At 41.0% G+C, this 24,980-nt stretch overlaps 1 protein-coding gene across 1 annotated transcript in view; it reads left to right on the top strand.

Moving 5' to 3' along the window:
- The first annotated feature begins 786 nt into the window (after positions 1–786).
- The window catches only part of EDNRA (endothelin receptor type A), a 55,518-nt gene continuing 31,324 nt past the window's right edge, over positions 787–24,980 (top strand). The window contains exons 1-2 of the mRNA XM_001513388.6: positions 787–1,182; positions 4,784–5,271. Of these exons, the coding sequence (XP_001513438.1) occupies positions 4,852–5,271 (420 nt within the window). The 5' untranslated portion in view covers positions 787–1,182; positions 4,784–4,851. The remainder of the gene's footprint in view (positions 1,183–4,783; positions 5,272–24,980) is intronic.

The raw sequence follows: 24,980 nt of genomic DNA, 5'->3' as shown, positions 1-24,980 counted from the left end.
TCTTCTCCCACTGGCCTTCTGAGAAGTAGTACGGCATAGTGGATAGAGCACAAGCCTGGGAGTCAGCAGGTCACGGGTTCTAATCCCAACTCCGCCAGTTGCCTGCCGTATGACCTTGAGCAAGTCACTTTGCTTCTCTGGACCTCAGTTACCTCATCTAAAAAATGGGGATTGAGACTAGGAGCCGCACCGACAGGGACTGTGTCCAACCCAATTCGCTTCCAGCTCTTAGAACAATGTCTGGCACACAGTAAGTGCTTAACAAATTCCCTAATTATTATTATTATTATTATTATTATTCCAGTGATTGGTACCAGAGATTGTGGTGGCCAAACGACTCCCAGAGCCCCGGGACACTAATCCTACCCCATTTTCCCCAGTCAGCCTCCCAACACCACATTGCTGCAATGAGAAGCAATGTGGCCCGGTGGAAAGAGCCCGGGCTTGGGAGCCAGAAGTCATGGGTTCTAATCCCGACTCCGCCACTTGTCGGCTGTGTGACTCTGGGCAAGTCACGTCACTTCTCTGGGGCTCAGTTACCTCATCTGTAAAATGGGGATGAAGACTGTGAGCCCTACGTGGGACAACCCGATTACCTTGTATCTAGAACAGTGCTCGGCACATAGTAAGAGCTTAACAAATACCAACATTATTATTATATACTTGGTGAACAGTGCTCCCTGCCTCCCTCTGACGGCCCTCTCCGTGAACATCAGTGAGGAAATAGTTAAAAAAAGTCTGCATTCCCTAGTCCCCGCGGGGCAGAGCCTTTGTGCTTAACGCTGGCAGACTCTTTTTGAGCTGGAGGGTTTAAGAGTTTGTTGTTTTGTTTTTTCAATTGGGGCGGAGGGGCAGCAGTATTTTCTCGGGTGTGTTATTCCCTCCTGCAGATTTCTCTGTCCCACACACCCACCTCGCTGTGTTTGGGAGAGTCAAGTGGAGGTGGAGATCCTCGATTTGGGCGACTTGCCTGTCCAGGAAAGTCATCCGGAGCCAAGTTTGCAGCCAAGAGCTGCAGCTGCAGCAGCAGCAGGCAGGGCCGAAGGAGAAGCATCAGCCTTCTGTGTCTGAGCCGGGAAGGACACACCACTCGGCAGCTCTGCAAGGATCAAGCTGATGCACGGAACGGGCATCGGGGCAGCCTCCTGCGCCTTGGGCGCACCCCTCGATCGGACCTCCACGGTATTTTAAACCCTCTTCCTTTCGGGGCTCGGCCTGACTCGGCCCGGGCATGGGAAGGAGATGGTCAGAGGGGGGAGGCCGAGGCACCGACCGGCTCCTGGGTGCAGGGGGGGGGCAGGACTTGGGGGACAGGGGGCTCTCCAGCCTCCCCCCTTTCCCTCCTGGTATCCGAGGGCGAGGAGGGCGAGCTGCCAGCACAGCTGGGGAAGGATTTGGGCATCAGATCCCAAAGGTTGCACGCCCCACCCTAGGCAAGGGAGGCCGAGATGTCCCGCAAACTCCAGACAGCAAGCCCTCCACCAACTTGAGGTTGAGCGAAAGCTTCAGAGGGGTTCCAGTCCCGGCTGTGTGACTTTAGGCAAGTCACTTCCCTTCTCTGGGCCTCAGTGACCTCATCTGTAAAACGGGGATGAAGACGGTGAGCCCCACGTGGGACAACCTGATGACCTTGGAACTACCCCAGTGCTTAGAACAGTCCTTGGCCTATAGGAAGCGCTTAACAAATACCATCATCGTCATTATCAGTATTATTATTAACACTGATAATAATAATAATAATTAAAGGACCCCGTTCAGCCAGGATAGGGGTGGGTAAGGCAGAGGTGCCAGGTTCCAGGTTGGTGTGTGGTTTTCCCCTTTTAACAATGCACAGGGAAACCCTGAACTTGGTGGGTAACATATTTTCTTTAACCTAGCCTGGCTAGCTTTCCTTTCTTTGTTTAGGGATTTTCTCCTCCGCTCCGGACCCCTTTCCTTCCCCCTCTTCATCTCTTCCAAGAAGAAAAAAGGACCCACCCGAGGAAGCTCGGTGAAATCAAAGCTGCAACACAGCTTCATTTAGGCACTCAAGTGCAGCATGTTTGCCAAACTTCTGGCAGGCTGGGAACGCGACTTTTTTGTTCCCTAAAGTCCAGGGGGAGGTTTTGTAACTTTCGATGAGCTGACATGCTGGAGCACTATTGACTGTTCCTACAGAAATGTCCAGTTTTTCTCGTAGTGTCCTTCAGAGTGAGCAGATAACCTAGCCATGAAATTAAAAGAAAAAACCCAAGAGGTTAGTACGCGGCAGGCAGCAGTACCCCGACAACAAAGTCCTCTAGTGAAAGGATCTTCTTTATGCCTCTTTGAAATTGCTTTGATCGTTCTCCTCTGTAGTAGAATCCCTTAAAGGAAGGGAAAGGGGTGGGGTGGGGAGGAAAGCTTTCTTCCCTCAGGTGTTAATCAAATCAAAAAATAACTTGGCACTTGGTTCACAGAAGTAACTTTGTCCTAAATTCACGTGGTTGTGCAAAAGGGGAATTTCCTTTCACAAATGACTAATTAGAGTAAACCAGTGTAGCAAAGCGGGAGTGGTTCTAGTTTAATAATGAAAACTTGATCTTGAGCACTAGTCTTATTTAACTCTGTTCCATTGAACCCTGGTCTTCAGTTAAGACTTTGGCTGGCTTCTTTCTGTCCTTCTTCAAAATGTGGATGTCATATAAAGAAAAAAGTTATAGTTTGGAGGTAGTCATTGACTTCATTTCTGTTCCTCAGTTTCTCTATTTTCAAAATGAGTGAATTAACTTTATTCAACCAAAGGCATGCCGTAAACGGTAAAAGGACTTTCTTTTGGAAAACGGAGGGTTATTACTGTTTCATAAATATTTCTGTAATAGTTGGTGTTACCTAAATGTTTTTCATGTTTTGGGAAAATGTTCTCTGGAACACGTCTTTAGTACGGCAGGGCTGACCGAAGTAGTAAAGTTGGGAAGCTATAACTTTAGGGGAACTGGCCCCTGAAACGGAATATTTCTCCTTGTCTCCTATCTTTTTTTTTTCCCCCTTCTGGTAGCTGGAGGATCGGGAAACACAACATAGTTTGCTCTTGAATGCTGTCCTCCCCAGCAGTGGTTATATTTTGTTGGCTTGTGGAAACACTGTTGATGGACTCCAGAATCATTTGAATTGGTGTTATAATAAAATCTGTTAACTGCTTGTAATGAAGTTTGGGAAGGAAATTGCCCACCTGTGAATGCTCTTAGTTTTAGACTTTAGTTTTACAACATTGTTTGCTCCCCACTGGTTAGGCCCCAAAGCCAAAGTTAAATATGCTCAGACCATCACCCAGACAGCAAGTTTTTTTTCTTTTGCTGAATATATCTGGGTAATATGTAGGTTGGTCGCATTCTGATAATGAATTCCCCCAGAAGACCCAGTCACAGGGAAAGGAATAAATTGTCACTTGAGAAGAAATTCCCAAGACATGTCAAAACTTTCCCCTAAAAGTGTTTATCCCATGAAAACAGAATGTCTGCTTTCCTAGCCCTGTGAGGAGTTCAGGAAAAGGGCATATATCACAAACACTGAAAAAATTTATAAACAGTTAGCTGGAGTCCACGCAGAGCATAAAGATGAATGGCTCTCCTTCTCTTACACATCAGAGCACAAGATTAAAGATGTGGAAATTGGGACAGGAAATGATTTTTTAACAGGGAAGTCTTTCCCATTTTATCTCTTCCCTCCACCCCTTCAGTATTCCTATTGCACGATGAGAAGAGTGAGTTCCTATGTCTTTCCTTGGGGAAAAAAAAGGGATGGCTATCTGTTGCCAAAAACTTTACTGAGACAAAATGTTTAAAAGGAGAGACAGTTACCTTAAAAACAATATTTTGTCACTGTGGAATTGTGTTCACAGTACAGAATACTAGCTACTGTCATGCCCAAGAGTGGGTGCAAAGTGAACCTCTGGCTGCATCGCTGCCACTCGTCATCAAACCTTAGGGTAAAAAATGATGGTTACCCCAAGTTTTGCTGGTTGGGATTCTAATGATAAATGTCCCTGGGACTAAAAGGCATGCTTCTCTTCAAAGCCATGGATTTTGCATGTTAATCCTCGAGACTTGAGGCCAAATATTTCTTAGAGGATTTTTGTCTTATCACCCACCTGCTGTATTTAAATATCAGCATGATTGTGTCTATTAATAGTCCTTTCGTCCTTTAAATTTTAAAGGATGTTATCTCCGTAGACTGGGACTTCATAAAGATTGTTCATACTTTTTTATTTAAACTCTAATTCAAATATTCTCCATAAGTGTAAATGTGCTGTCAACATCATTACCAAAACACACGATGGCTAAAATTGTTTTCTACTCATGTATATAATCATTACACCATTTATTGCATTTCAACATGGGAAAAAAAATCGAGACCTTAAAAAATACTAAATGAGATTTTAGTTTATATATATACATATATATGTACATAAATACATACACATATAAAAGAAACAACTCCATATTTTTTAAATTTCCCTTCAGCCATAGTCAAAAAAATTATTTTATCTATCTTTTGCAGGCTTTTCTTCCACGTTTCAACAAGTACATAAAGGTATAATGATAATACAAGATATCTGTAGTAGAGGTTAAACAGTTCTGGTTCCCCTTCCATCTGATTTTATTCCAGACATATACCAGTTGAGGGACTCTGACACTGTAATTCCTTGCTTCTTAAAAAGACCTGCAGTTAAACACCCAAAGTAAATGAATTTCTCGCAAATGACTGCCTATGATGATGGATAATTTTTCAACTATTAAGTACCTTTTTTTCCTTTCCCTTCCAGGTGAAAAAAGTGAATGTGTAAAACTGACACATATTATAAGGGACAGAATTCAGCAAATTTGCCCCAAGATGGAAGCCTTATGTGTAAGAGCCTCCTTTCTACTGATGTTGGCTGGTTACGGGATCAGTGACAATTCGGAGAGATTCTACACAAACTTGAGTGACAGTATCGATGACCTCACCACATTCCGTGGAACGGAACCCAGCTTTCTCTTCACGACCCACAGGCCCACTTCCCTGGTTCTAGCCTCCAATCTTTCTGCACGCAGCTATTGTCCTCAGCAGACTAAAATTACTACTGCCTTCAAGTACATTAACACTGTGATATCTTGTGCTATTTTCATCGTTGGAATGGTGGGGAATGCTACTCTGCTCAGGATCATTTACCAAAACAAGTGCATGAGGAATGGCCCCAATGCACTGATAGCCAGCTTGGCCCTTGGAGACCTTATCTACATTGTCATTGATATCCCCATCAATGTGTTTAAGGTAGGAAGCAGCCATAGATACCACTGTGATTTATTTGCCAATTTGCAACACCAGCTTTTCATTTTTCTAAATGAATCAACAAAGTAGAAACAAATGTGAAACTCTTACCCGGAGGCTGTGATTTCAAAACCCGTCATGGTACTTCTTTGTCTTTTGGGGAAAGGAAAAAAAAAACCCCAAACCAAAAAAACCTGCTATGTGCTAGCCATAATAAGGATTGTCCTTTGGGGTTTAGCAAACGCAGGACTGATTAGTTTCAAAGAAAAAAAAAATGTTACAGCTCTTGCCCTTGATTAATGTTAGCACTAGTACTTCTGGAATATATCTTGGAAAATGTACTGTTCTGTGGTGGCTTTGGACAGTTATCCTCACTTTCATAAGATTTTGACTTGATGACCTTTTCTATACAGTATAAGTGAAGAGGGAAGATGGCAGTGCATCAGGACAATTTAGAACTGTAACCTGAGTTTTTTGGGTCTAAAAACGTCACTGTTGCTGAATCAAATGGGTGATTTGGAAGATAGAATGGGTATCGTGTTTTTTTGGGTTTTTTGGCCTAATTATCCAGCTAATTCCAGCTATGTAGACCTGGACTTCCAGTGCCTATAGTGACATTTACATAACTGCTCTTCAGGATAGAGAAATAGAACAAGTTGAGGCCACAGTGTTTGGAAAGGGTAATTTATGTTTTACATTTAAATTTATCATCTATCCATATGATTATAAATAGCTCCTCATGCTTCCAGTTTTGGAACTGTTTAATATGGCAACAAACTGAACCAAAAAACATTTGATTCGACATTCTTTGACCCCAACATGTATATTAACTTGCATGATTATGTGCTATGAATATATTAGTAGGAAGGGATTGTTATAAATTCCATTGATAAATGCAGTAGCCTAAAAACACAAAACATTTGGAGTAACTTTATAGAGATTTTAAATGAGCCAAAATCATTTTCTCTTGCAGCACCCTTGTGATCAAAATATCTGTGGTTTGTAAAATATGCCAGAGTTTTGGAGATTTTTCTTTAAGTTTGGAGACTTTTAAAAATAAGTTCTGATCTCTTGAACTTTGTAAGCATAATGACAATATTGCTGTTTAAGTTAGTGTCCTCAAAAAACTTTATCCTTTCATTTTTTTCTTCATTACTCTTAGTAATACAAGCAGCATGCACTGTAATATGATCAAGCTTATTAAGCAAATTGGTCTCCTAAAGATTTTGTTAACTTTCTTTGGTATTTTCTCATTTAACCAAAAGACTGAAATTTTAAGTAAAAATACATTATCATTATCTATATTCACAACAACCTTTACACTGGTTTTAATCAATTTCATAATTCTCCGTAAATTAGAGATAAAAGTCCTTTACAAGTGACATATTACAAATATGCATTATAAGAATAATAATAATGGTGGACTATGTGCCAAACACATACCAAGTGCATAAGAAAAATTAGATTACAGGTAAGTAGACATGTTGGATAAATTCATGAGATAAATACATATGTTTTCTATTGGTTCATAAAATGAGACAAAAACAAAATTGTGATCCTAAACAAAAAATATATATATAATTGGGATATACTAGAGGATATTTATCATGATTTGTTCTTCTAAAAATGTCCATTGATTTTTTTTTTTTTTTACTAAGTAACGAGACAAGTACTAAAACTGACATTCTTTGACATATTCCTTGGACAACACATTCTAAAAGGATGATCTAAACGAGACTGTAAGCACTTGTAATTTGGGAACTCTACCCATCATTAATATTTGTCAGCAAGTTTAAGAATAGAGTTTGAAAACATCATGATGTGACTAGATGGAGTCTCCTGTCAGTAACAACTGATGAGCCTCAATTTGGAGATTTAAGTAACTGAAAACCAGCGCAGAACAGTGGATTATAATGCTAATGGCTTGCCCAGTGCTATTCAAACTCTCTTGTCCTTCCTAGTCATGTTTCTGCTGGGGAATGGAGTGCAATCTTTCAGTCAGTGGTATTAATTGAGCACTTAATATGTGCAGAGCACTGTATTAAGTGCTTGGGAGAGTACGTTACAACAGATTTGGTAGAAACATCTGCCCACAAAGAACTTACAGTTTAGAGGAGGGGAGCTGGGTGCAGAGCATTGCAAAGTCTTCACCCTCATTTGCCAGCAACAGGTAGAAGCAGGACTAGAACTCATGTCTCCTAATTAATAGAGCAGTACTCTTTCCACTAGGCTACCAGCAGAGCTTATGTACAGCAGAGGCCTTTACTGTGCCAAATCCACTCACCACAGCTTTTGTCTCCATCTTTGCTTCTGTTGGCCCTCGTTGCTAACTGAGTGAATTCAAAGTTCAGAGGCCACAATCACTATCAGAGGAAACTCCCTCCGAGAAGAAATCTCATGAGATTTCATGGAGGGTCCACCTCCATTCCACTGTACACTCCCCAGTTATTTCAATTAATCAGTGGTATTTATTGAGCACTTACTTTATGCAGAGCAGCGTACTAAGCACTTGGAAGTGTACAGTACAACAGAATTAGCAGACATGTTCCCTGTCCATAATGAGCTTGGTCTATTTCCTTCCATTTACTCCCACTTCTAATAAAATAAATAAATGGTGGTATTTGTTAAGCGCTTACTATGTGCAAAGCACTGTTCTAAGCACTGGGGGATACAAGGTGATCAGGTTGTCCCAAGTGGGGCTCACAGTTTTAATCCCCATTTTACAGATGAGGTCACTGAGGCACAGAGAAATTAAGTGACTTGCCCAAAGTCACACAGCTGGCAAGCAGCGGAGCCGGGATTAGAACCCACGACCTCTGACTCCCAAGCCTGGGCTCTTTCCAGTGAGCCACGCTGCTTCTCTAATCATAGCCCTGGGTTTGATGGCACTGGTTTTTTCTCCCTTCATACTGGATGGAGCATTTTGCTTTATGGAAATCATCATCATCATCAGTGGTATTTATTGAACTCTTACTGTGTGCAGAGCACTGTAATAATAATAAGTGCTTGGGAGGATACAATACAGTCCTTCAAATACTCCACTAACACAGAACTTCCCATGTGAAGCTGTGGGTTACTAATTTTTAACTGCCAAATCAGAATCTCAGTACTTTTGTTTCTGAATTACTATGAAAGTACTAAGCACTCGGTAAAGTTTGTAAATGTGATCCCTGTCCACAAAGGGATGACAGTGTGTGTGTTTGGGGAGGATGACAGATATTAAAATAGATTTCAAATAGGGGAAATAATAGGGTATAAGCCTGTTTACATAAGTGCTGTAGGACTGGAGTGAGTGTCAAAGTAATTAAAGGGGTACCCAGCCAAGGGCATAGTCAACGCAGAGAGGAGGGCAGGTAGGGGAAATAAAGGGCATCTGCATATGTGAGAAAGCCTCTTGGAGGAGATGTGATTTTAGGAGGGTTTTGAAGGTGGGGAGAGTGGTGATCTGTCAGATGTGACAGAAGGAGTTCCAGGCCAGAGAGAGAACGTGGGCAAGGGCAAGGGCAGGATAGATAACACCAGAAAGTAAGTAGGCTGGTGTTAGAGGAGCAGAGTGTGCAGGATGGGTCAACAGGAACAGGGAGGATGGTGATGATAGGATATTACCGGGGAGCCCAGGGTTTGGGTGGGAAGGTAAGGAGGAACAGCGTGTCCTAGTGGATAGAGCCTGGGCCTGGGTTCTAATCCTAGTTCTACCACTTGCCTCCTGTGTGACCTTGAGCCAGTCACTTTACTTCTCTGTGCCTTAGTTACCTCATCTGTAAAATGGGGATTAAGGCCTTGAGCCCCCTGTGGGACAGGGACTGTGTCCAACCCAATTATCTCGCACCTGCCCGGCGCTTAGAACAGTGATTGGCATATAGTAAATGCTTAACAAGTACCATAATTATTTTTATTATTATTATTTTGAGGAGTTCTGTTTCGTATATGTTAATTTTGAGGTGTCCTGAAGGCAGGGGAAAATGCAAGAAAGCAGAGAAAGAGAGACATCAGGGCTGGAGAGGTAGATTTGGGAATCATCCATGTAAAGATGGTAATTGAAGCTATTGGAGTTAGTGAATGCTCCAAGAGATTGGGGTATAGATGAAGAATAGAAGGAGACCCAGAACTGAACCCAGAGTTAGAGGGTGGGAGGCAGAGGAGGGTCCTTCCATGTCATATTTTGACATTCTGTACACATTCATGCCCAGCATGACTCCCTCTGTGCTTGGAGGATATTTTCATCTCCAGGGAGAAATTAGGCTTCAGACTTGCTCCAGGACACTGAAAATTTTCCAGAAATAGAATGTAAGAACTCTGATTCTATCTAATCTCTCCAAGTTCACATCCCAGATCTCCTCTTCCACTTAGTAAACCACCCTGGTACCCTACACTTTACCTAGTCCTTAAAAGGATAGCACACCCACATTTTAATAACAATAAAAGAAAAAGCAGCATGGCCTAGTGGATAAAACTCTAGCCTGGGAGCCCGAGGACCTGGATTCTAATGCCGGCTCCGCCCCTTGTCTGCGGTGTGACCTCGTGCAAGTCACTTGACTTCTCTGAGCCTCAGTTTCCTCAATTGCAAAATGGGAATTCAACACCTATTCTCTCTCCTACTTAGACTGTCAGCCCCATGTGGGACAGGGACTGTGTCTGATCTCCTATCTACCCCAGAGCTCAGAACAGTGTTTGACACATAGTCAACACATAACAAACACCATAAAAGAATGAACAAGCTTACAGTCACTTTCTGTAATTGGGAACACAGGTGCAAATTTCACCTTTGAGTACAAAGGCTCGTCAAGACCCCGTCTGGAGCCCCAGCTCCCCCGTCTGCTCTGCCCACGATTCTGAGGCCCCAAAACCCAAATCTGAAATCTCACAGCCTTTCTGCTGCATTTGTTTCTGGGGCAACAGAGTGCAGGCCTGGGAACAGAGCAGCCAGTGGCCAAGGCAGCCTGGACATTTTGGCCTAGCCCAGAAACACTCTTTGCTGCCTTTGCCCATGGCACAGATCTGGGGTATCCCTGCCTGGCTTCAGGCATGGCAGAAAAAAAACTAAATGGTGAGGGAGGTGGGGGAGAGCTGTACCCCAACAGCTTTTTCATCTCCACCACACAGCTTCCTGAGGTTAGAAATGCTAAAATCACACAAGCCAACCCCCACCCACCTGTTTGAACTCTGGAGTGGAGAGGTGGGAAGAGAGTTTAGGAGAGCCATGCACTTCATGTCCCATCGCCCTCCCTGTAAATACCAAACCCACACAAATAGAAATATTGACACTCTTTCCTCCAACACACTAAATACAAATGCCCATGACTATCCAACATACACTTTTATGACACATATACAAATACTCAGATACTACAATTCTAATAAGTATAAACAAAGGCCTTTTTCAGTACTCTGTAAATACAAAGCTACAAATGGACATATGATCAATCAATCAATGGTATTTTATTGAGCACTTACTGTGTGCAGAGCAGTGTACTGTGTGAAAGTACAGTGCAACAGAGTTGGTAGACACAATCCCAACTCTGTTGTATTAACTTCTCTCTAACCCAATGCTTACAACAATTCTTGACGGAGTAAGCACTTAGCAAATAATAATAATGTTAGTCAAAAATCCTTCCCCCAGGTGATATTTCCTCCTTGGTGCATGCACGCAAAAAGATTTGCAGAACTATGCTTTCATACTCACTCACATGTGTTCATAAGGATGAGACACATAGAGAGAAAAAGAAGATTGTAAGCCAGAGGAAGATAGTGGGAGAGATTGAGTATACTTGGAAAGTGGAAAGGAAAACAGGAGTGAGAGAATGAGAAAGAAGTTTGTTTATGAAACCTAGGTGAAGACCAAATATTTCCACTTGAATCACACACAAGATGTTGAGTGAAACACACTATCAAGTCATTTTTTCCCATTAACTCTAACTTTTGTTACAGGACTAGTTTCGCTGCACTAGGAAAATACACATGTTGACTAGATAACCATCTTAGTGGTCAAAGAGATTTGCTCAGTGGTGGTACTTGAGATTGTCCCTTAAGCATATTTTATATCCTTTGGAAAAGTCCTAGCATTTGGACATTCCAAAGGAACACCATCTTCTAAACATACCCAATTTTAAAAAAATCTTAAAAGAGGAGACATCTTTATTTTTCCCCAGTGCAAATTAAATACCTCATTTATCAAGGAGTGAGGTGGTGTCACTTAGCTAACCATCTGAGAAAGATCTTTCTAATCCCATACTCATGAGTTTAAAAAGTGGGTGGGGTTTGCTGGGGCCTTTGAGGCAGGTAGGAATAATGATGGAAAACTCCAGAATTCAGTAGTTCCCTTAGTTCTTTCCTAAATTGCCACTGTCTCCACCCATTTTTATGAAAGTCAAATCACGTAAATTTGAAAAATCATCTGGAAAAGATTCATCTTCACTCTGATTGCTGCCCCACTGTATCGTCTATCCGATACCAAATATTTGCATTTACTATGCTATATAATGATTCCATCTGGGATGAAGGTATTAATTCTCATCTTTTTATGTAGTGCCAAATGGGAGAAAAGAGAGCTACTGTGTTTTCAACACCCTCACTCTCCAGTGCCAGGATTCTGTTTCCAGTGATTATAGGTCCAGGATTACTCCTTCAACTGAGACCTTTCCCATGACACAGAGGATATGGTAGCAAAGTGTAATGCTCTGAAGGAGAGGAAATGACTTTTTTTCAGCCAACTGGATTTACATTTTGCTGGCAAAAAGTTATTATACTTCCTGCTGCTTGAAATTCTAATTCCTTGAGGTGTTTCTGTCTCCATGAATTTGAGAGATGAGACTACAAAATGAAAATCCTCGAATTGCACTATGATTCACATCATTTAACTCCAATTCCAGATTATTAAAGCTCAAAAGTTTTCTTTTCGGGGAACTCAGTACCTCATAAGCACTTCATGAAGTCTTTTTCTCTTTAGGTGAAGTACCAGCTGAAATGTCATTTTTCGGTATCTTTGTGGATTGTTTGTAGTTTGTGAATTGGTGGGAATATGATTTAGGTTAACTGGAAAAGCAGAGCATCATTTTAGAATATCAAAACAAATGTATTTATCCTATAAGTTTTATTGTGTCACAGAGAAAAAGATCCATTAATGGTCTGTGCTAAGTAGAATATTCCTAAATTTCAAAATCCATTTTTTAAACTATATTAGGACAGGGTTGTAAAACTATAACCTGACTTTCTGTCCGTTTTAAGAAAGATCCTGCCTGATTGATTTCTGAGCCCTTTCAATTGATACCTCCAAGTCTGAATTTCATTTCCTGTGTCTGGAAACTTCATTACTTTCTCCCATAATCATGTTAAATTATTAGTCCCATGTGAGGCTACTCTCTGAACACTCCACATTTGGCTAGAGGCGAAGTAAATCCCACTTCAGTGCAGGAGAATGGAAGCTATACAGTGTTTGTGGATTATCCCTACAATCAATGAGAGAGTATGATGTTTTCAGTCCAATTCCTATAGGGTAGGTGTTGAAGTGTAAATAGATTTAGAGGTAATTTGCTTGTCTAATGTGGTTTGACTGATCCTAACACAAAAGGAAAGTTTATTTTTATAAAACTATAGGATAATGAATATTAAGCAAATTTTTAATATAGAGAGAAGTACTTTTAAAGAGGGGAGGAGAATTTTTGTTACATTTTATTCTTTTAAAAATATTGACTTGTAAAATATTTTCCAGTCTTAGTATCTTGGCCTTTGGAATATGTCGAGGATCTCTCTACCTTTCATTTTGGAAATTCAATTATAAATTATCCTTAACTAGAATTTTCTTAGGTTCAGTTCACTGAACTTTAGGCTGTTTTAAAACTTTTACAATTTACAGGTGCTTCTGAAAGAACCAAAATTGGTTTATGGGGAATAAATCAGCTTTAGTTTCTCTTTGAATTTTGCAGTGTGCTCTGGGTGGCCCAGTAAAAGGTGTTCCATGCAGTACGGTCAAAAATTATTTGGATACACTGCAGGACTGGCTCTGGGGAGTGAACCCTGCCCTCAAAATGTAGAATTGCTGTTTCTACAAATACAGATTTTTTTTTAAATCAAGATCTCGCTACTTTTGGAAAATCCATCACAGCCCCACAATCATTACTGCTTGCCAGTCAGAAACTATCTAAAAAAATGTGATTTGATTGATTGAAGTAAAATTATAAGCCACTATAGGTATCAGAATTTCTTTAACTTACATCCCACACTATTTAGGTGAGCCTTAAATATGTTAACCCAAATAGCTCATTGCAAGTTTGGCTTCCTAGTTTCACTATTTTTAGAAATTTGCATTCAGTTGTATACCAAGTTGCAAACAAAGCAGAATATCTTGAAATGTGTACATTTTGAAAATTTGTTTCTGCTGGTCATTCATTTTGGTTCATATCTCTCTCAATGTTTTAAACGAAGTCGTGGATTCATGGAAACAACTCCAATCTGTGCACACTCGGGATAAACACTCTTCTGCCTTTGGGATCCCATTCATTTCAGTGGCATTTTTGCCCCAGGACAGGAAAAAGAAAAGATGAAGAAGAAATTTACAATGAATAGTTCTGGTCACTGACATAAGATCAGTCAGTCAATCAGTGGTATTTACTGAGCACTAACTGCATGCTAAGCACTGTACTATACTGAGTGTTAGGAAGAGAACAAGAGAAGAGAGTTAGAAGATACATTCCCTGCCCAAAAGGAGCTTACAATTTAGAGGAGACAGACATTGATATAAAAAAATTACAGCTATGTACATAAATAATGGGAAGCATACCTAAGTATTTAGTACAGTGCTCTGCACATAGTAAGTGTTCAATAAATGTGATTGAGTTGAATGAATGAAAAGCAGCGTGGCATAGTGGATAGAGCATGGGCCTAGGAGTCAGAAGGCTATGGGTTCTAATCCCGGATCCACCACTTGTCTGCTGTGTGACCTTAGGCTAATCACTTCACTTCTCTGTGCCTTAGTTACCTCATCTGTAAAATGGATTATATTGTGAGCCCCACCTGGGACAGGAACTGTATCCAACCCACTTTTCTTGTGTCCACCCTAGCGCTTAGTACAGTGCCCGGCACATAGTAAGTGCTTAACAAAGACCATAACTATTATTATTATTATGTGCCATTGGTCTGAGGATGGGGTGCATATCAAGTCCTGAAAGGGTACAGATCCAAGTGCATAGGTGAGGCAGAAGGAAGGAGTAGAGGAAAAGATGGTTTAGCCGGGGAAGGAGATGTGATTTTAATAAGGCTTTGAAAGATGGGGAGCATGGTGGTCTGTAATGTATAAAAGGGAAAACTCACTGTGGGCAGGAATGTGTCTACCAACTCTGTAGTATTCACCCAAGCACTTAGTATGGTGCTCTGCACACAGTAAGTGCTAAGAAAATACCACTGACTGAGTGAGGGAGTTTCAGGCCATAGGGAAGATGTTGGCAAGGGATTAGCAGTGAGATAGGAAAGATCAAGGTGCCTAGTAAGTTGGCGGTAGAGAAACAGAGTATGTGGACTGGGTCACAGTAAAGAAATCAGCGAAGTAAGGTAGAAAGGGCCAAGCTGACTGAGTTCTTTAAAGCTGATTAAATCAACTTAGACTTTTTCCCCAATAGTTAAAAAAGGGAGAGAGAGTTGGTGGGGTCTTTTTTATATAAAGGATCCACTAAAATCATGTAGGAAATCAGTATAAACTGCAAAGGGTGTTCCCAAGCAATTAAATACATTAGGGCTATACCAAATTTTAAAAATATTGAAGAATGAGTCCCAAAATTCTGGGTTACAAATAGCACCATAAATCCTATAAAGAAAAACCTGTGTCCCTACACTGAGAGGGGCCTAGAGGTAATCTGAGAAAGGAGTGATTTAAAGCTCTCTTTTTTTTTGCACTGTAGCAAAGCTGTCCTCTTTTTGCATTGTAGCAACATTAGTTTTTCATCAGTTTCCTGAGGACATATGGTCTACAGGTTTTTTTGTTGCCCAGTCATTCTCAGCAGAGTTAAATGACATAAGATGGTCAGCAACTAAAAAACAACTGAAAACAAAATGTTGTGTTCTTTGATGATCATCTATTAGTGTCCAAGGGCTCCCAAACATGCCGGTTTCTGAGTTGGTTTTTCAGTTAACTGTAAAGAACATCATGATTGAGACTGTAATCAGTCCTTAAAAGCAGCCTGTGAGTTCCGGTGCTATGCTTTCAGTCATATAGAGTCAAGAATCTCTATTTTTCATAATGGTATTTGTTAGGCACTTAAATGGTCAAGCACTGTTCTAAGCACTGGGTTAGATGCAAGGTAGAATTTTGGATACAGTGCCTGTCCCATATGGGACTCACAGTCTAAACAGGAGGGAGAACAGGTATTTATATTGTATATACACACAAAGAAACTGAGATACAGATACATTAAATGACTTGCCCAAGGTCACACACCAGGCAAGTGGCGGAACAGGAACTAGAACCAGGTTCTCTCACTCCCAGGTTTCTTCCCACTAGGCCAAACTGCTTCCCAAGAGTCTTTTTCCAGACTCTTCTCCCAAGATCAATGAGAAAGAAGTTTGGAGTTGGAGATGGTTAGGTCCTAACCATAATAAATTTACAGCAGTTAGGCCCAGGGCTAATGTTAAAGTTGTGGTAATTGAAATGCTAAAGTTTTGGTAAGTGAGTGAAGCAACTAGGTCAGGTCGAGACTTCAGAAGGGGTTGCAGCATGACTTAATAGAAAGGGCACAGGCCTGAGAGTCAGAGGACCTGGGTTTTAATCCCTGTTCTGCTACTTGCCTGCTGCTTGGCCTTGGGAAAGTCATTTAGCTTCTCTCTGCCTGTTTACTCAACTGTATAATGGGGATTCAATGCTTGTTCTCTTTCCTACTTTTTAAAAAAAAATGGTATTTTTTAAGCTCTTCCTATGTGCCAGACACGGGACTAAGCACTGGGTAGATAGAAGTTTACCAGGTTGGACACAGTCTGTGTCTGACATGGGGCTCACCGTCTTTAATCCTCATTTTACAGATGAGGTAACTGAAAGGCACAGAGAAGTTAAGTGACTTTCCCCAGTCACACAGCCGACATGTGGAGGAGTCGGGATTAGAATCTAGGTCCTCTGACTCCCGGGCCTGTACTCTATCCACTGGGCCATGTTTCGTCTTAGACTGTGAGCCCCATGTGGGATAGGGAGAGAGACTTTGTCCATCCTGATTATCTTGTATCTATCCAAGATCTTAATACGGTGCTTGAAATATAGTAAGTGCTTCACGAATACCACAGTTATTATTAATAGAAATTTTAAAGCACCCAGCCCAAGTTGGAAGTGAAGCCACTGTGACCAGGGCTTCGTGGCGGGGAACTCGATAGGTCTGGAGCAAGGCAAGTCTGAGAAAACACACTACGTTCAGGGGTTTGAACAGACTTCCAGGTAATGTCATACGGAAACATAATATTATTTAGAATTGGGGTTGACAAAATTTTTACCTGCTTCAGGGTGGCCAAATATTTGAAATTAGCCGTGAGTGGCTCTAGCCACACTGACATAGGATGACTTTGCTTAGCCTGGGTGGCTGTGGGGGTGGGAGAATAAGAAAAGGGGGAAATTAGTTGAAAGGGCAGAATGTAATGACTCTGGGCTTCCACTGTGCCCTGGCCTCTGGCTTGGTTTGTAGAGGAAGTAATACTGCAGGGACAAGTGCACCAATTCTACTCTAAAACTTCTTGTAAATTCATGAGTTGGACAAATTAGGTACCATTCTTTCCACAACATGAGTGATCTAATAACACGATCTGCAAGTTGGAGCAAGTAGTTTTGCTATAGGAAGAAACAGTTGTGCCTGAAAGTATGATATCAATCAAGACAGATGCTGCCATACTTCCCAGCCCCTGCTAAGCCTTACTGTGCTTTGTGTTTCTCTGTGTTTTGTAACTTACAGTGTTTAATCAAGTAAAATGACATCGAGTTGCAAGGGTCTAGATCATTTTGCTGGTGGTAGACCCAATGATATAGAGGAATTTGTAATGAAAAATATTTTAAAAATGAAAAATATCTCAACACTCCACGCATTAATTCCTTTTAGGTCAATGTTTTTTCCTCATTCAGTTTTCCCATAACCAATGAGTCTACACAGTACTATGTGCAGAACACTGTAAAGAGAAACAGCATGGTCTAGTTGGGAAGAGCATGAGCCTGGGAGTCAGAGGAACTGGGTTCTAATCCAAGCTCCACCACTGGCCTGCTGTGTGACCATGGGCAAGTCACTTAACTTCTCTGACCCTCAATTCCCTCATCTATAAAATGGGGATTCAATACCTGTTCTCCCTAGTACTTAGACGTAAGCCCCATGTGGAACCTGATTGTTTTTTATCTATCCTAGTGCTTAGTACAGGGCTTGACACGTAATAAGCTCTTAGCAAATGTCATTATTATTATTAGCATTAATAATAATAACAATAATTACTTGCGAGAGTACAGTAGAATAAATAGACACATTAGAACAATGCCCTTAAGGCACTCCCAGCTTAGCTGGGGAAACAGACATTAAAACATTAAAATAAATTACAAGTCGTATAAAGATATGTACAAGTGGTGTGGAGACGGGGATAAGGTGAGCACCTAAGTGTTTACAGGCTACAGACAAGCTCATAGTGCTACTGTGGGGAAAGACTAATCAGGAAGGCTTCCTGGAGAAGTGATCTTAGTAGGGAAAGCTTCCTGGAGATGAGATCTTAGTAGGGCTTTGATGATGGGGAGAAGAGTGATCTTTCTAATGTGAAGGGGAAAGGGATTCCAGGCAGGAGGGAGGAGATGTGGAAGGGGTCTTTGGCGAGAGAGACAAAAGCCAAGCACAGTGAGTAGGTTGATATTAGAGGATGAATCAATGGGTCAGGGTCATCGTGGAGAGGAGTGAGGATAAATAGAGCTGATTAAATGCCGTAACGCCAATAGTGAGGAGCTCTTTGCTTGATACAGAGATGGATGGGCAAACATAAACACAATGTTTTTCAAAAATGCAAACCCCACGTCATTGGAAAACGCCTCCATGTAGTTTTGCTCTATAAATCCATTCCCTTTCTCCTACCACCTCAACCCAATGATGGGGACAAGAGATGTAGGCTTGCCTAGGGCTGTCCAACACAGAAGCTCTCAGGGTGGTGGGGGTTAGGGTTGGGAAAGAAAGGGAAGAGAGACTATGGCCCAGAAGGCTCTGTACTCACAAAGGAACAGGTAGCACATGAAAATAAAAATAATAATTGTAGTATTTGTTAAGCATTTACTATATGCCAGGCACTGTACTAAGTGCTGGGGTGGATACAGCAAATTGGGTTGGACACAGTCCCTGTCCCACGTGGGGTTCACGGTCTCAGTCCCCACTTTACAGATGAGGGAACTGAGGCACAGAGAAATGAAGTGACTTGCCCAAGGTCACACTGGAGACAAGTGGTGGAGTCAGGATTAGAACCCATGACTTTCTGACTCCCAGACCCATGCTTTATCCACTACGCCATGCTGTTTTTCTAGCATGGAAAGCATGGACCCTTCGATTTTGCAGCCAGGACATCAGAATAGCTCACACATCATCAAAATAGAGTTTTATAATTTAGAATGTGAGTAAGAAAAAATTACCTAGGGGACACAGTTCTTTATCCCAACAGAGTTGGTTTAAGAGAATTTTTATTGCTCTTTCAGCAGTACCATTAGTGAATATCTGTTTAGATTCCAAAGAGCTCCTGGTACTAAACTGAGCACAGCTATACTGTAGCTCCTGGGCACAACTGCAATTTTCATTTCCAAGTATCCTTCAAACAATGAATCAATCAGTGGTAATTATTGAGCAGTTACTATATGCAGAATTTGGGAAAGAACAATGCTTGGGAAAGCACAATGCAGCAAATTTGTTAAATGCTATCTCTGCCTACAAGGAGCTTACGATCTTTGGACTGCACATCTCAGGAACATCAGGTTACTGAGACAAGCAGCAAGACCTACTGGGAAGAGCATGGGCCTGGGGGTCAGAGGATCTGGGTTCTAATCCCGGCTGTACCAATCACTTTCTGTGTAACCTTGGGCAGATCACTTAACTTCTCTGTCCCTCAGTCTCCTCCACTTTAAATGGGGATTCCATACCCATTCAATATCTAATCCCTTCTCCTTAGACTCTGAGCCCCATATGGGACAGGGATTGTGTCTGGCCGGATTAATTTGTATTTACCCCAGTGCTTAGAACAGTGCTTGGCATATAGTAAGCACTTAATACCATAAAAGCAAAACAAAAACCAAACTCTGGTGATGCTCCTTTGTGTTCGCTGTCCATGACCTGAGCTTTATGACATGGTTTTTGGGGGGGAATAATTGCCATCCTTACCCCAGCCATCCAAGTGGGCTTCTTTCTCTCTTTCTTACTCCTACAAATGATAGCGAGGTTTTTAAAGTTTAACTCTGATGTCACTCTTAGATCAACTGAGCTAAAATATTTAGAAACAACAGGATGTTTTGACTGGGCATAGCTAATGTTCCATAGTTGCTAAGAAAAGCAGTTGTGGTCCAGTTGTAATTTTGTCATTCCAAAATAGCAGTGTAGAAAGGGAAGAGAAGGAAAAAGGAATCTCTGGTCTGAGATGAAAAAGATGCATTTTTATCAAACTACGGCATGTGTCTGTGACCCTCAGAGATCCATGTATAAAAGAATAGTAGCACAGCTTGTAATGCAGATGTCCAAAGACAGGCAGAAGTTGGCAAACATCACAGACCAAATAAAAAGAGCAACTAATCTTACCGTGTAAACAATAAAATACCACAAAAGAGATTTCTCAAATGGTATCAAGTGTCTTAACACCAGAATTTTGGATCTAATTAATGCAGGATTTCAACTACAGCTGAATTGTCAAATCCTTACCTGCGGTTTGGCAAGGCTCTCTGGCTGCAGAACAAGGTCCTCATTATCAGTCGGTGAAACATTACATTTCTTTGTTTGTGGGATGCCCATAGTTTACTTCTTTTAAAGGCTTTTGTGTCCCACGGGATCTTCCAAGACGTCCGTTGATAGAGTTACCGTTATTAGCTAGAGAGCAGCCCACATACGGCTTCTTACCTTCTACAGTCACAAAAAAGGAGACTGCTAAATGTAAGTTCTGTGGAAGGTTATGGTGCTGATGGATCACTGCACAGCGTGGCTCAGTGGAAAGAGCCTGGGCTTCAGAGTCAGAGGTCATGGGTTCGATTGCCGGCTCTGCCACTTGTCAGCTGTGTGACTGTGGGCAAGTCACTTAACTTCTCTGAGCCTCAGTTACCTCATCTGGAAAATGGGGATTAATTGTGAGCCTCATGTGGGACAACCTGATTACACTGTATCTACCCCAATGCTTAGAACAGTGGTCGGCACATAGTAAGCGCCTAACAAATACCAACATTATGTGGGCACATGACTGAAGTCCTGGGAATAAAGATATGGCATTCCCTAGCCTAACGATGAAATTCTTTGGGCTTTAATTATACTCTTTGAAGTCCGAAGTCTAAACAGATTCAAAAAAGGTGAGCCCTGAGAAAGCTATTTAATTGTTCTCTCCACAGAGTCTACTTTGGTTGATTAAATGCTCCCCAGAGGAGCAAGAACAGTTAGTTAATTCTGACCAGTGCTTTCAAAAGAGCCCGCAGGTGGCCGGCACAGGTGTTACAAACCTGTTAATGGTTTGAGGAGCTGCAATTCTTTATCTCCATAATATTTATGGTACTTATTAAGCACTTAAGGTGTGCCAAGCATTGTTCTAAAAACTGGGATAGATTCAAGTTAATCAGGTGGCACACGGTCCCTATCCCATATAGGGCTCACTCTCATCTCCATTTTACAGATGAGATAACTGAGGCACAGAGAAGTTAAGTGACTTGTCCCAGGTCACACAGCAGACATATGGCAGAGCTGGGATTAGAACCAAGGTCCTTCTGACTTCCAGCCCGTGCTGTATCCATTAAGCCATGCCTGTTTGACCTCTCTCACTCACCTCCCCAGCCTCCATTTACCTTTCTGTAAGACTCTAGAGTAGCACTTTTAACATCACTTGATTGATAGACAGTAGGTGTGTATACTTGTGTGCATGGTTTGGTGTCCAAGAAATTAAAATAACTTTTTGCCCAGATTAGAAGACTGGCAGCTTGGAAGCCACTCCTCGCTAATTAATTTGACACTATGAGGTATCAATGAGTTAGTTTAGCTCTTTTAATAGTAGAGTTTCTATTCAGTAGCTACTCATTGTATGTTCATTTTCACTCTTGGAAATAAATCAGGGTCAAAAACTGTGCCCAAAGAAAACATTCAACAACTGACTCTATGTTCGTCTTTTTGTGTCTATGTTTAGCTAATTGCTCAGGGATGAAAAGTTCAGAGCTGTTTATTTTCAGAGCCACTCAAGGTGGATAACAGCAGAAGTGTTTCATCTGATAGTAGTTACTTATTGGGCATGACTGTGATGTCATTTTAGTCAGCTTTTTAAAATCATCAATACATTACCAATTGTGTTAATGTCAGGTGATGGTGGACCTTCCATGTCAGAAATGATGTAGATTCATTTTCAGAGGATGGGTTGGAAATAAGGTTGGGTTGAGGAATATGCTTCACTCAGGATCTCATGGATATTAAATCATTTTCTAAAAACAATTTATTTTGAAAAGTTGATAAAAATTTAGGAAACTTAAGTATCCTTGCACCCCCAAATCCCACTTTTTTAATCTAAGTTATTTTTCATTTCTAAAAACTTTTATTGGTCTTTGTGAAATTAGTGCATTAGCTCAATTGTATGTGTCTATTGCTTAATTTAGTATCACCCCTTTTTCCATAACTGCCAAATACATCCTATAAATTTTCTGTTGCCTCCAGTTGCTTTATGAGTTTAGTCTACTATTACTGATAAAATGAAAGTGAATTCTGCATTATTTGCAAAAACTCTGATGTTTTTAGTATGTTTAAATAGGTAGAGATAACTGTGGAAATATAATTGATTTTTCCCTGGCTCAGCAGAGAGTGTCCTTACCCTGGTAGAATCTCACTTGTTAAATTTGATAAATATTTAAAGTAAGAATTTTGCTTATTCCTTATTGCAGGGCAACTTTTCATTTCTTTCCAGTTGAACGAAAGTGGACCGTAACTCTTTAACTCACCTTCGTAATGATGCAAAGAGGCATTCATGCCCTGAAGGTTAATTTATTTGAGAGCAGCCACTATGAGATTTGTAATGAGAGAACATAAAAAACTAAGTGAATCGTACCCTGTAATTATGAGGAATTCTGAAGTGCAAAACATTGACAATGCTGGGGATGGATCGTAGGTACGGAAGTGGAAAGGCAGGCTGGCAATTTAGTTCACAAATCTATGAAAATGTAGATTTCCAAAACCAGTTTCTGGAAGTAAATTACTAATAAGTAATTTACTTTTACTCTGCACTTCTCCTAAGATTAAAATATTTCATTAAATGACCCAACTATAATAGATCTTGTTGGATTAGATTGTAATTTGAATGTACAATGGACACAGTGTAGACCCTATCTTAAGGAAGACTATGAGAGAAATTGGGGCCACTAGGGAAACATTGTGGAAGTGGGATCTTCTTGTATTATTTGGGAATCTGTAGATTTAAATATATAATTGATATCCATTCTATTTAAATTGTTGCTGAAGTTGAACATCCATAGGAACCTCTAAGCACCTACAGACTGCCAATTCGGAGAAGCGGTGTGGCCTAGTGGAAAGAGCCTGGGCCTGGGAGTTAGAGGACCTGGTTCTAATCCCGGCTCTGCCACTTGTCTCCTGTGTGATCTTGGGCAGGTCACTTAACTTCTCTAGGTCTCAGTTCCCTCATCTGTAAAATAATGTGAGTTCCATGTGGCATGTGGACTGTGTCCAACATGGCTATCTTGAATTTATTCCAGTACTTAGTACAGTGTCTGGCACATAATAAGCACTTAACAAATACCATTTAAAAAAGAGAGAACAGTAAATGTAGAATGTAGTAACAGATTGTAGATATGGCTAGGAAGGCCCTGAATCTATTTTGGATTCAGTTTTATAATAGGAATGTGGTTGTGCATAGAGAAAACTATCCACACATTTTCATTATGTATTCCATCAGTAGAATTTATAGTTCATTTTAAGATGTTGATAGCTTGCTTTATGTCATTCCTGTGCTCTAATTGTCCAACACTATGCTACCCAAATCCCAATTGCTTAAAAGTGTAAATGAGAAACATGGATTGTGATCAATTAATCAATCAATCATTTATCACTTACTAAAAACTGTACTAAGCGCTTGGAAGAGTATACTAAAACAGAGGTGGGAGGTAGACATATACTTTGCCCACAAGGATCTTATAGTCTATAGGATGCATTTAAAACCACTGATGGAGATTTGATGGAGATGAAGCATTCAGTAGATGGCTTCATGCCTGATTCAGAAGCAATAAGGACACAAAAATAGCAAAAAAGGATGGTTTCCCCTCCCTCCAGCTAGTGCTGATTGACCCATTCATTTAAGATGGTAACATGGAAGGGCTATAAAGACTGAAATGGAGTAAATGCATGATGAACAAAGGTCTTTTCCCAATAGGAGGTATAACTCTTTGTAATTCATTCAATCGTATTTATTGAACGCTTATGTAACATGTAATGTCATGTTGCACTTCCTAAAACACCTTCCTTCCCTAGGCATCTGTCGCTCATCCCCTGACCCCTCTCTTATTTTCATTCATTCATACATTCATTCGATCGTATTTATCGAGCACTTACTGTGTGCAGAGCACTGTACTAAGCACTTGGAAAGTACAATACAGCAATAAAGAGAGAGAATCCCTGCCCACAGTGAGCTCAGAGTCTAGAGAGGGAGAGGCAGACATTAGTATAAGTAAACAGGCATCAATACAAATAATACAATTTATAGATATATACATTAAGTACTGTGGGGCGGGGAGAGGGAGGGAAGAGCAGAACGAATGAGTCAGGGTGATTAGGAAGGGAGTGGGAGATGAGGAAAAGTGGGGCTTAGTCTTCAGTTTGTGAGCCTCTTGAGAACCGGGGACTGTGTCTAATATTCACCTCAGTACTTAGTATAGTACTCAGTACAGTGTTCTGCACACAATAAGCACATAATCCTATTACTTCTACTACTCTGAACCTATTTCTTTCCCGCACTGTATAAGTAAGCAGCCTATTTGTTTTGGTACAGTCCTCTGCGTTTCCCCTGCTGTTTATTTTTGCTCTCTCTGAATAGAAAAAACATATTTGTTTATCCCAGACATATCCCAAGTCATTGCAGTGGGATGCCGTCTGGTTGTATAAAGCAAATAGCCTTCACCAGTTCTCAGACCTCCTATTTCTGGTAAACGTGAGTGGAAAAAACTGGTATCCAACATGGCTGCCATGGCGGGTAGGGAAAAGTGGGAAACTTTGTAAAGAAGAGAGGAAAGAGCCTAAAATGCAGTTTGTATTTTGGGGATGACCTGGTTGCAGTATTTTCTACAGTTTATAACCCTTTCCCATCACAGCCACCCACCATGAGATTGTCGTATGGGCACATGACTTCCTTGTGTCACCCAGTGGGTTGTAGTGCCATTAATTTGGGCTTTTTCATCGTGCAGGATGAGACAGTTGTGGGGCAACAGGGAGGGAGAGGGAAACACACACTCATGTTTTAGTTACAGGCTTGAATAGACTAGAAACGATTCAAATCACTATTTCTAGTCACCCAGG

Source organism: Ornithorhynchus anatinus, chromosome 12, assembly GCF_004115215.2.
Source record: "Ornithorhynchus anatinus isolate Pmale09 chromosome 12, mOrnAna1.pri.v4, whole genome shotgun sequence".
In the NCBI taxonomy this organism is placed as follows: domain Eukaryota; kingdom Metazoa; phylum Chordata; class Mammalia; order Monotremata; family Ornithorhynchidae; genus Ornithorhynchus; species Ornithorhynchus anatinus.
This window is presented reverse-complemented; position numbering and strand designations above follow the sequence as displayed.